Source organism: Tympanuchus pallidicinctus, unplaced genomic scaffold (assembly GCF_026119805.1).
Source record: "Tympanuchus pallidicinctus isolate F22 unplaced genomic scaffold, pur_lepc_1.0 scaffold2, whole genome shotgun sequence".
In the NCBI taxonomy this organism is placed as follows: Eukaryota; Metazoa; Chordata; class Aves; order Galliformes; family Phasianidae; genus Tympanuchus; species Tympanuchus pallidicinctus.
The window spans coordinates 22,333,773-22,346,014 of record NW_026294721.1 but is presented as its reverse complement, the minus strand read 5'-3'; the positions used below and the strand labels follow the sequence as shown (position 1 = coordinate 22,346,014).

Here is a 12,242-nt window from a genome sequence, read left to right as displayed (position 1 = left end):
TATGCTACATTTCATTCCTTAGTCACACCATTTTGGGCTGCACTATTAGCCAGAAATTGAAGTTACAAATTGATATTAGAAGGGAATCATATTTTCTGGTTTTTTATTCCTTTCCCGTACACTTATAATTTAAACACATCTGCAATTCAGTTTTATCGCTGAGGTGCTTCTAAGATTTGTGGATGTCGTCCATAGAAAATATAATCTCTCTCATGTTATGTAAAAAACCAAGACATTCATTCTGATCCTCACTGTAGAAGCTGTAGGACCAGTAGGATCTTACAGCATTTTCAAGCCTGCACAATTAGTAGCTCATAGAATACATGTTAGTCCTTTATATTCAAATTTTCAAAAACATATGTTAGTCCAACTCTTAGCACCAACAACCACATCTGGTTATAGCAAGTGGTATGAAGGTGGATTTGGAGGGGTCCAGAGCAGCATAAGGAGCTGCTGAGGGAACTGGGATTATTTAGTCTGGACAAGAGGAGGTTCAGGGTAGACCTTATTACTCCCTACAACTACCTGCAGAAAGGTTGAGGCGAGATGGGGATCATCCCCTTCTCCCATGTAACTGGTAAAGGTCAAGAGAAAATGACCTCAAGTTTTGCTAGGGGAGGTTGAACATTAGGAAAACTTCCCTGATCTGGTGCTGGAACAGGCTGTCCGGGGGGGTGGTATAGTCACTATCTCTGGAATTGTTCAAGAAATGTTTAGATGTTGTATTGAGGGACATGCTTTAGTGGGAAATATTCATCATATGAGGACTGGATGATCTTGGAGGTCTTTTCCAACCTTGGTGATTCTATGACTCTATGAAAAGTGGAGGAAATTGTTTTGTTCTACTTTGTTCCTAATTTGTTCCTAATTCTTTTGTGTTCCTGTTGGGGAAATCATCCAAAAATGATGAAGTTCTATGCAGTGATAGAGTTGTCTGACCACAGACCCTGTTGGAAAGAACAAATGCTCTAAAACAGTTACACTAGACCAGACCTTGATCCATAACTGTTGCTAAGTTGAATATCAGAAATTTCCATGTGATATATAATGCTATGTTATCTTCTCATTTGTTTGGTGTAGCTGATGATTACCCACAGAAGAAGGGAATACTTCATACTCAAATGTAAGCACAGTAAGTTTGGTAGACAACAAATGTATCTATCAATGTAGAAACAAACACCACAGAGTTCATTATATAGGCAGGCACAGGTTGAAAGTGTTCCAATGACCAAACCAGCAGAAGCATACTATAAATTGATTTTTATTGACTGAATTAGATAAACAGATAAATTCTTTTTTTAAAAAAAATCATATTACAAACTGCTGCAGTACAATAAAATTGAGTTGCACATGTGGAGATGCCCTTTTTAACCTGCACAGCTTCTGCAGCGCTGTAGCCCATTCTCATTGCAAGCTGTGCACTTCAGGGCTTTGAATGAGTCCGTAAAGCAGTTTCGAAACACAGACATCTTGCTCCCATGGCACACTGAGCACGGAAGGAAACCGAAGCCCCCACATGAGAGGCACTCGTGAGGATGGACTCTCTGCTCAAGGAAGAAAGCGAGAAAGATCAAAATGTTACTTTATCAACCATCATAAGCTCTTGGAAAAAGAGGCCTCTGGGACAGCTTCTCAGACACACATTTTTGTTCCCATCTTGAGAAACTTCCATTTCCCCATCCTAAGTTATGACACCACAGAAGAACAGTATGTCTGCCTTTTCCTTTGTAGAGACATGCATGCAGTAGCTAGAGAGGCTCACTGCAGATCTGTCAGTCACATTATACCTCGGTAACTCATGTTCATAGTTGCCAAAATAGCTAGCAAAATGAAAGAATACGTACATTGTTCTCTTGCAGTCATCAATTCTACTAGGTACTGGAATTGATTGGTTTTTATATCAATGTATGTTAACATATTATGACTTTCATCACCTGTATTCTTATGCTGAGTATGCTCCTATTAAAGTTAGAGCTGATCATACAAATAAATAAATAAATAAAAATTAAAAAAAAAAAAAATCCTAGCTTCTGACAAGCAGTGCTTTAGGAAATAAGTGGTGTTTTCATGTTTATGGGTTTAGAACACTGAAGCTTTATGTGGAAAAGAGAAAGATCATCATTACTCATGTTATACTTGGAGAAAATTGTTGCACGCAAGCCTTAGGTTTGCTCAGATGTCCTAATTCATGAGTAAAACAATGTTTTTTCTCATTTCACTTATTTATTTATTTGGCAGAGAACACAGAAAGGGATTTTGAAGGCATGTTTAAGCTATACTTGATGAAAGTATTGCTAATTTAAGTGATTGCTTAGTGGTGGAATATTATTCTGCTCCAAACTCATACTGCAATGTAGAAGTACGTTCTTACTTCACCTGACAATACTATTGATACAACAGTTCTCTGTCTCATACTCAGCAGCTATTGTGCAAATTTATCTAAAGCAGTGTATTATGGTCTTACTAGATATGCAAAATACTTACATCATTCTTTCTTGCCATGTGTTTTATTGGCCTGTTAGATTATTGTTATAGATAAGGAGAAGTCATAGGAAGACTAATAGATTATGCAATATATACATCTATCAAGCAAAAATCAGTTATATGGGAATTTTTTATGGGGGACAAATCAACTAGAAATGCAGTAGCATGGAGTATTGGAAGGGGTTTTTCAGTTAGTTAGTTTGTTTTTTCCTCCATTCTTCTTTACTGGACAAATGACTTGTTTTACTCTAGAAGCAAGGCTTAGAAAAATTTAGTGCAAATCTATCAATTACTTTTATCTCAGGTGTGCCCTTGTCTTTCATCATTGCAATTAATTTTAAAATTTTAATACAATATTAGTATTTCAATAATTAAATTCATTATTACTTGTTATGTTTGTAAGTAACAACCTTTCCATGCAGAAAGCTGAGTTTGAGAGCTAAGAAAGAAACATTTTATCCTAGTGGCTCAAAAAATCACTTTTTCTCTCTGGAACACATTGTTTCTATAACCACTCTCTGTTCCTTCAGTAATGAAGAAACATGACTGTCCCTTGTAACTGTAGCAAAACCATTTTTTGTAATAAAACCCAGCAGGTAACTACGTATTCAAAGTAGTTACTGTATTCAGTAAGCAGTTATCATAGCCTACTGTAGCCTGGCATCTTTTGTCTTTTAATTGTATTCGCTGTGTGAATATTAGGACCTACACTGAGTTTGGAACTAATGTCACAGGGCCTCCCTACAGACAGCATACAGGGACAATTATTCCAAACTAACAAAAAATGCTGGGGAGAGGTACTAGCTATCCTCTCAGACAACAATAATTCCACATGTATTAATTGCGTGTACACATTTGTTTGAGTGTTTCTGGTTAGCTAATCAATTTCAATTTGGAATCATCAGTTTGTAACAGAAGAAAAGTAATCAGCTGAGAAAAGCATTTTCAATTGTAAATATTCAGTGTATGTTCCCTATGATTAATTTCAGAAATACAATTACCTCAATTTTGGTTAAGAGATCCTGCAGTTCCCCAGATTCATTCATTAGCATAATTTTCTCAGCACCCTATTAGTAAGAAGAAGAAAAAGGTCAGCATGAAAAGCCTGAGATGATTAGAATATTTGATCTTGAAGATTTAAGGAAGTTGAGTACAAATTTGATTCACGTTAAGTATATTGTAACTAGGTCAACCTCAGGAAAGCTAGAAGGAGGGAACAATCTAATGGCAGCTGTGGTAGAACTGTCTGAGGTTAGTTACCAAATGTTGTATTGCATTTCCCCATCATAAAAAGTGACATAGCTTGGAAATTCTGGTTGTGTTCACTTTACTTTACAGAGTATGCCTCCTGACAGAGTAAAAAATATGTCTAGTTACTACATCAGAAATTACAGTTACTCAAATATACAACATATCAGAGAATGCAGATAAATGAGAGGAGAAAAATTTATTTCAAGTATTCTAGCAGCTGAGTATTGAATTAAGATATAATATGTTGAATGTATAACAGGAGAAAAAGTGTAATGAAAATACTGTAGCGACATTAAAGTCAGACACAACAATGAATAATGAATAATAATAATTCAATATGAATACACTGGGCCTCTAAGGGCTCTGTGAGCTGAGCAAAGGCAGCGCTGAGGTAGTTCTTATTTCCTTCTGAAAGTAAATTACGATAAATTTTTAGAGAAAAAAAAATAATGAAGGTGTTAAAGATGATATAAAACTTTTTTTTTTGTTTTCCTTTTTTCTTTAATAAATTTAATTCATTTCCCATCTGTAACTAGAGGGCTGTATTTGACTGTTTACACATTAGTTATACAACTAAATACACTGAATTCTGACTACTACCAGTGCTTTCAGATGCTTTCAATCTGTGATTCAGAAAAGAGTGAGAAAAGGTGAGGAAATCTAGTCATGGACAAAAGGAATGGCACGGTCATGAAGCCAGCTAGTAGCAGAGCATAGGCGAGGCAAGGCATAGTTTTCCATCTCTTCAGTGTGAATAAGCATAAATGCTTATTCACAGCTGAGGACAATTGGCCATAAGTAACGTGTTCATGCCATTGCATTTCTTCTCTTTCCTTGTCCCTGAATTTAGCCCAGACTGCTAAAATTCACCTTTGGTGAATCCGTGAGCAGAGAGGTGCAAGAGGATTCTGGGGCAGGCTGCATTTAACAGATCAGTCTAGCCATTACTTTGAGTCAACCACAGTCACATCTTCCAAGGAACAGAGCAGGCAGGAAAGGGGCCAGCAGTTCTGCCTGTGGCTGAGAACTATGCACAGCTCAGGCTCAAACATGCTGCACTGGCTTGGGAGAGTTTGCACTGCCTGCACAAGGAAGAAACATTAAAGATTTGCAGCTTTGCAGATATAATTGCAGCACTGCAAGTTCTCTAAGCAGGTCAAGCCCTGATTTGCCCTCATGCAGGCAGAGATCATTTCTTGTGAAACCATTCTTGTGACTTCTGCTTAGTGATTCAATGGTACTGTACAGCGACACTGACTGGCTTTGGGAAGCCTGTAATTAAAAGTCTGACAGGTTTCTTATAATAGATTGATATTTCAAAGGATTTATATTTCAGATGACATTCAGTCAGCCAGCTGTGTTATTCCCAAAGTGGAAAGTCTCATTAGTATGTCTTTAAAATTAAAAACCATACTTCCAAATGACTATCAGCATTTTCAAGTGCTTAAGTATGTCCTCTTGATTAATGTCTGCCTCAAGTGAAATTTGAATAAAAGATACTTTGCAGAGGTTAATCTACCCTTTGAATCTGTGAAGCCTAATGTGCAGTGTCTGTAATTAATGGAGTAATTAAAGCAGCTGTTAAATAAGTCCAACAGCTGCTTTCTGATCACAGAGTGATGCCTCTTTTTATCAGATTGTGGTCAGTCTGCAATTGACCACAAAGGGATGTGTCACAGTTAAGAGCCTTTCATCTAAAGATGGACATCAAGAACACAACTTAGAAGGGCCACATTTAGCCAAGAGAGGAGAGCTTTCAGTTTTGTGAACCAGGGAAATATTCCAAGCTCCAGCCTGCTAATGCCCCATCTCCTAGTTTAAATACCTATCTGCACAGTCCAGCCCAGGGGCTGCAGTGAGGTGATTGCTTTCTTTTTGATAGATAAATGCTATGTGCAGACTTTGCTAAATCGTTCAAATGGTTTGCTATGCAATTTTTATTCTTCAAACTATTTTCTCTGTTTTCCTTTGAGATTATCCAGTATTTAGCATCATATTTCAGGTATGGTCCCATTAATTGCAGAACTAGGACAAGCCCAGTAAATTACCTACTACACCAGATCTGTTTTGTCATTAAACTAGCCTGATGCTCATCCATCATGAATGTAACCTGTTACCATTGCCATGATCTAATTCTGATATACTTCCTCATCAGGGAATGCATCTTTATTTGTGTATGGGTTTGGCAGAACTAGAATGCCTTCTGACATGGGGAAGTAGACTCTCTTCTGCATCATTCCTTACATACAGGGAAAAATTAGCACAGCACAGAAATAATTAATGAGGGTGGGCATGAAGCCAATCTTAGTCACTTTGTGGTTTGTAGGGAACAGCTGAATCCAAGTATCTCTTGTGAACATGTATGGAATGAGATTAAACACCTGGAAATCTGCCAATAAACTGAAAAAAGTGTAAATGCAGTGTGATATAAGCACCAGAAATGTTATACTTGAAATGCAAAGAGCTAACAGATTTCTTATTAAGAGGACATACAATTAAATCCCACAGTTCCTGAAATTTCAAAGCAGGAGAAGCATGTGAGTGAATGCAACAATCATATCGTAGCTTTACTGCCACAGAGCCATTCACATCTACCCCTCCAAGGAAAAGACAGGAAATATGTTTACTATAGTAAAACATGAATGCAGTTGAGAGCTACTAATCATAAATGGGCACTGGAAAGAAGCAAAAAGGAAAGTGTTATTATTTGAATAACAATTCATAGTTTACACAGGTATTTCCTAAAAACAATTACAAAAATGGCTTCATCAGTCTTACAAAATAGTAATAAATAATGAAAATATTTTTACTGAAAATCTCACACCATAGTAGATTGATTTCAGCTGAGGAAACTAAGTAGGAAGTTGTTTCTTTGCAAAAATAATTATCATAAGTGTACATATTTGAAAATATTTAGGGTAGTTTCAAATGATAGCTGAGTATTGGCATTTAGTCATATATTTAAAGTGAAAAATAAATGAATTAATGATGTTTTAAAATTATAAAGCAGTGAGCAAATATGTTTATTAGGACTGACTCTATTTTCTTTATTTTTGTCCCTTTTCCAGTAGAGGGGGGGGGGGGCTTTACATAACAGAAATGTTTAGTAATCTTGGGTGCCTTCGTGAAAGAGTAAATGAATGCTCCAGTGGTTTTTTTCCGTGTTGCTTTCTGCTTTCTGGAAATCATTTTTCACTCTGCTTTGATACCCCAGCAGATGGCATAATTCCATTTCAGATGGAGACAGCCCCTGGTGAAGGGTGTGGGGGGAATTGGATCAGATGGCAAAGAGCATGCTGCAGAAAGAAAGCCTGCATTTTGCTGAAACACTGATCTTTAGAGAGCATGTATCAACATATACAATCATTCAATCTTGGGAAAAAAAAAAAAAAAAAAAAAAAAAGAGATTAATAAACCTGCAGTACTGCAGCAAACAGGACTTCCCTTGCTAGAGACTAAATACAGTTTTTATTTTTTTCTACCCAAGAAGCTGGTTTGTTTCATTCCCCTTGTGCAGGCATGATAAATTCCACAGCCCTGTAACAATTTATCCACACAGCTTGCATTACATCACAGCCCCATCAAGCTTTCTGAGCAACTCAAATACCGTGTTCTTTGTCACATGCTCATAAGCTTTGTTCCAGTGCTTTTGTTACATTTATCTCATTAAAAATAATCTTGTCACCTTTCAAAACTGTTCATACTTTAATGAGGATGCTTTTTATCCTTATGATTCATTGAAAGGTGCCTGGTTCAATATAGATCCTCTTTTGTATTTCTACATACAATCTCCTTCAGGAAAGGATTTATTAGGAAATAAATATTCAAAATTAAAGAGAGAGAGGGTAAAAAAAAAAAAAAAAAAAAAAAAAAAGAATATGATTAATTTACAAACACACCAGGCTCCTGGATTTCTGTGTACATTTGTACTGCAGAAGATAATTGTCACAAAAAGGTGTTACAGGAATATCCACAGTCACCAACAACAAGACTAAATTATGTACTGAGCTCTCAATTACACTTTACTGAAACACAAGCACAGCACAGTGCTGCCCTGCGAATATCCACCGCACCTACAAGGCAGCAGACAGAATCATGGAATCAAAATCTTTTTGGAAGGGATCCTTAAACGCCATTTAGTCAAACTCCCCTGGAACAAACGAGGACAGCTAGTGCTAGATCAGGATATCCAGAGCCATGTCCAGCCTGGCCTAGCTGGAGTGACTGCTTCCACATCCTGGAAGAATGGGTAAATAACCGTAACCCTCCCAGCATGCAAACTGGACTGCAAATTATATCTCTTCCTCGTTGATTTGATTTTGTCCTCTTTTCTTTTTTATTAGATCAACAGATATATTTCCTTTCCTTAAACAATATGAATAGAGTTTGCATATCCTAATGGATGTTTTCTAAACCAGAATTCTTTCTTCATTTTTTACTTGCTGGTGCCAGCAGGTAGTTTGACAGCCAGATACATCTCTCTCTTATACAACTGGTTCCCTCATTTACTTTCCTTCATTTCTCATTTCTACACCTATGTAAGATATTCCACAAAATACTTAGTTTTAAAAAAATTATATTGCTTGCTATACTGTTGCTTCTCCATTAAAAACAAATTTCCCTTGCTATTCTAAAAAAAAAAAAAAAAAAAAAAGTGAATTAATGGGCCATCCATCATACAAAAATGATTGTAATAAGGCTGAGCAAATAATTTATTCAGTACATTTCAGTATTTTAAATTATATCTTCTGATGAACGGACCGGAGCAAGATATTCTTGAACTTGGTCATTGCTCATGTGGATTAATTTATTTATATATTTATATATATAAATTATAAATAAATATCTATTTATATATATAATATATATATATATTAACATGCCAATTAGATGTGCAAAGCTTAGTCCAAATCCTGATGAATTTTAAGCTCCTCTTGAAAGTAGCAGTGCCATGGAGAGCTGTCTCAGAACTTGGATGAAAGCAGTCACTACTGTGAACTGAAATTCTCTGTCTGCTGATGCCCACTTGCACATTGCCCATTCTGCAGGTTCTGCAGCTGTCTGGAGAAGTGAGCTGCTCAGGGAAAGGTAGAGCACTGAGAGTCTGGCAGAATCCCAGTGTCCCAGAAAAAGGGATAAAGGATGCCTGAGTGTTCTTTGCATCCTCAACATCAATTATGTGCTGTTTGTTGATTGCATTTTATTTCATTACTTAAATCTTTTATAATACCAACAAACCAGCCCTGCTGTGTTTAAATACAGTTTGCCTCTGCAAATCATAGACTCACTGTTGGTGCTAATTGCTACTTCTTTACCACTTGAGACAAATACCTTTTCTAAGCTCCCGGGCTATTTTTTTTTTGTGTGTGTGTGTGTCACTTTACAGAGGGTTTTTTTTTGTGTGTGTTTTTCTGTTTGCTTTAAAACTCTGATTCTTTTCAGTTTCTGGAAAACATTTCGAAAGAACAGGCCTGAACAAAATGGTGGTTTTCTTGCCACAAAGTACAAATTTTAATTATAGTTTTCTACTCCTGCAACAGAGCAGCCTTGGGTTGTTTTTTTCTCTTTTTAGTGCTAGATTTTAGGTATTAATCAATTCTGTATTTAAAACAATGTTTGGCTGATTATAGTTTCTTGATACACCACATAGTGCATGCTTAAGCTCTTAAGCCCTAAGCCGCTAGACAGGCTCATATTCATTGCAGATATTACTAAATGAAATAATCATGCAGTGTGTATTAATTTTCTTGGGTCAGCCATCTTTCTCCTGAAGAAAAAAAGCCAATTTCTCTAGATTTTCATGGTTTCAATTACAAAATAAGTTTGTTTGTTTGTTTTTTTAAGAAATACAGGATAGCTCAGATGAAATTGCTAGATCTTACTCCCCTCCCTCCCTGTCACCAGCTGTCCTGTCTTTGCATGGAACCTACTAGTGTATATCAGAGTTCCTATTACTCCAACACTGCAAACAATGTCACTAATAACATAACAATTTACATTTGTTCTTATAGACTTCATTGATTCATGCTTTACTTACCCCAAGGTAATGGCCATCAATAAACACAACTGGGAGGGATGGGGCTTCACACACCCTCCTGCATCTCTCATCAAGTTCTTTTCCATAATCGCTGTTCAGAGCAATATTTTTTTCTTCAAATTTAACTCTGTGGTTTTGAAATATCTTTCTAACCAGTTCACATCTTTCAAAAGTGGTCCTCACCACACGAAGGCTGGTGGTATAAATTACTATGCGGCCAAATTCTGGCTCTGTAGACACCTGGAAAGAAATAAAATTAGTTCCCATTGCAGTTCATGAAACGTTAACAGTCTATTTCCCTGTCTGCTGTAATAGCATGCAAATATTGAGGAATATCATTAAAAACATTATTTAACCACAAAAAAATTTAAACTGTTTATCAACATAACGTTGTCAATATTGTCAATAAACAGACATATTTTAGATCCTGATGAGATTCCAGATGTTAATAAGTAATAGCCCTTTTGCTGTTGTGGCATGCACAGATTCACCCACATTCCCCAACCTGAAAGATGCTTTGAGTTAGTTTATTTTCATTTGCAAAAGCACAAATTCTTCAAAGATGCAACAGAAACACTGTTTTTAGAGCTGTCTGATTCTGTTAAAACTGTTAGTCCTGTTTGTTTGTACAAACTGATCTGCTAATGCCAGGCTAAATCCGAGCTGCTAGTTCAGGTATTAACAGTCTCCTTTAGGCAAGGAAAAGAGCTTGAAGGAGCTAGAAACTTTGTAACAAACTTGAGTCAACACTGACCTATTTTAGCTCTCTATGCTGAACTAAATCATGATTGCAGAAGTGACAGATATATCCCTAATTTTTAGTGAGGCATCCAGTCAAAACACTATAAAATCCAACCAGCACTAAAGAAAGTGCTTCTTATGCATATTCAGTGTTCAATTCCATTGGGCATAGTAAGTTACAATGCAGGCTTGACGTTTTTCCACAGTTACTTAAAATAATTTTTATAGTTCATTTTTCCTTTCGTCGATGAAGATATTTGAGGAATGTAAATGCTGCAGGGATATGAATTTTCAAGATCACTTATAGATCACTAGAATTATAACTGCCACCATATGCAATTTAGTGGGCAATTTTGGTAATAGGTGGACAGTTGTGCTAGATGATCTTAGAGGTCTTTTCCAACTTTAATAATTCTATGACTCTGCCTGCAGTTTACCTATTTCCCATCTCCCATCTCAGAAAAGAGGCTTGTTATGATAGGTCAGCATTAATTTCCTTTAGGAAATAAGTTTATAAATAGAAAGCTACTTTTCACTATCCTATTTTCTAGCTAAAATCTGTTATATCTCTCCTGCAGAACTGACTCTTCTTCAACATATTATTCACACATTCCAAGTGAGAGAATTAGCTTTTCCTCTGCTTAAAGGAAAAGTACTCCACATAGACCACCAAAAATTATTTCATCCTTTTCAGAAGTAACCAAAAGGAGGTCTTACAGTATTCTTTCAAAAGGTATTTTCATATGCTCTCACTCTTCTGAGTGAAACTTCATTTTGGAGTGCAAAACTATTCAAAGGGTTGGAAATTCATGCTCCTCCATAGCGGTAATCTCTAGTGCTGTTTGTTCCCAGACAGCAGGGCTGACAGGGTAGCTACAGACTGTCATTATCTAGCAAACCATCGGGGCTGTGGTGTCCCTGCAGAATACAAATAAGCAGTTGAAGACATGGAAAAAATGGAAAGTTGTAAAGTGATCTGGAAAGATATCAAGTGCAAGGTGTGTACACAGAGTCACTTTTATGCTTATCCTTTTATTTTTCCCCAGTGTGGAACAGTGAAGAAAAACCCTAGTTTTCACTACAAAGAAATACAAGGGCATTAAATAAATAATCATTTAGGAAAATTTTAATAAACATCTTGTTTTCTGTGCTATAAACATGCAAAACTTTTCCTAGGCAGGACTTTATCATATCAGGAAAACTCATTCCTGTCACCTGCCCTGAACCACACTATAAAAAGAGAGGCAAAGAAAATTAGAGAGATTTACGAGTTACTTTCTTAATGATAATTTATGTTCATTTGTATTTTGTTAACCATTTCAGTAGTTGCAGCCTGTAATATTTATTTGATAGAATATGCTCTTGAAAGTAAATCAGCAGAATGATATTATAACACTCTGCTTTTCATTGCTAGGCTGGAACTGAAGCAAAAATAAACTAAAAAAAATAAGTGGCATGAATATTTACAATTTCGTGTAAAGAATCCAAGTTAAAATAATCCTATATGACTCATACTTGCACAAAAAATTTTAGCTGTATTTAAAAAGAAGACAATTCTCTGGTTAATGACCAGGATAAAACTTTCTTTAGGCTGTGAGAGTTGGACAGATGCATAAACCAAAAGGTTTGGAGTGACATAGATACACTGACTGTTTTCTCACACCTGTGAGATTCTCACTGAAACCTGAAGGCTGTGAAAATCCTCTGGTCAGAGGGAGCAACTTTTGTG

At 36.3% G+C, this 12,242-nt stretch overlaps 1 protein-coding gene across 1 annotated transcript in view; it reads right to left on the bottom strand.

The window, feature by feature from the left end:
* Nucleotides 1-1,346: 1,346 nt before the first annotated feature.
* The window catches only part of GRXCR1 (glutaredoxin and cysteine rich domain containing 1), a 34,038-nt gene continuing 23,142 nt past the window's right edge, over nucleotides 1,347-12,242 (bottom strand). The window contains exons 3-5 of the mRNA XM_052682520.1: nucleotides 9,773-10,012; nucleotides 3,486-3,551; nucleotides 1,347-1,544 (exon numbers count right to left, since the gene is read on the bottom strand). Coding sequence (XP_052538480.1) covers nucleotides 1,368-1,544; nucleotides 3,486-3,551; nucleotides 9,773-10,012 — 483 coding nt within the window. The 3' untranslated portion in view covers nucleotides 1,347-1,367. The remainder of the gene's footprint in view (nucleotides 1,545-3,485; nucleotides 3,552-9,772; nucleotides 10,013-12,242) is intronic.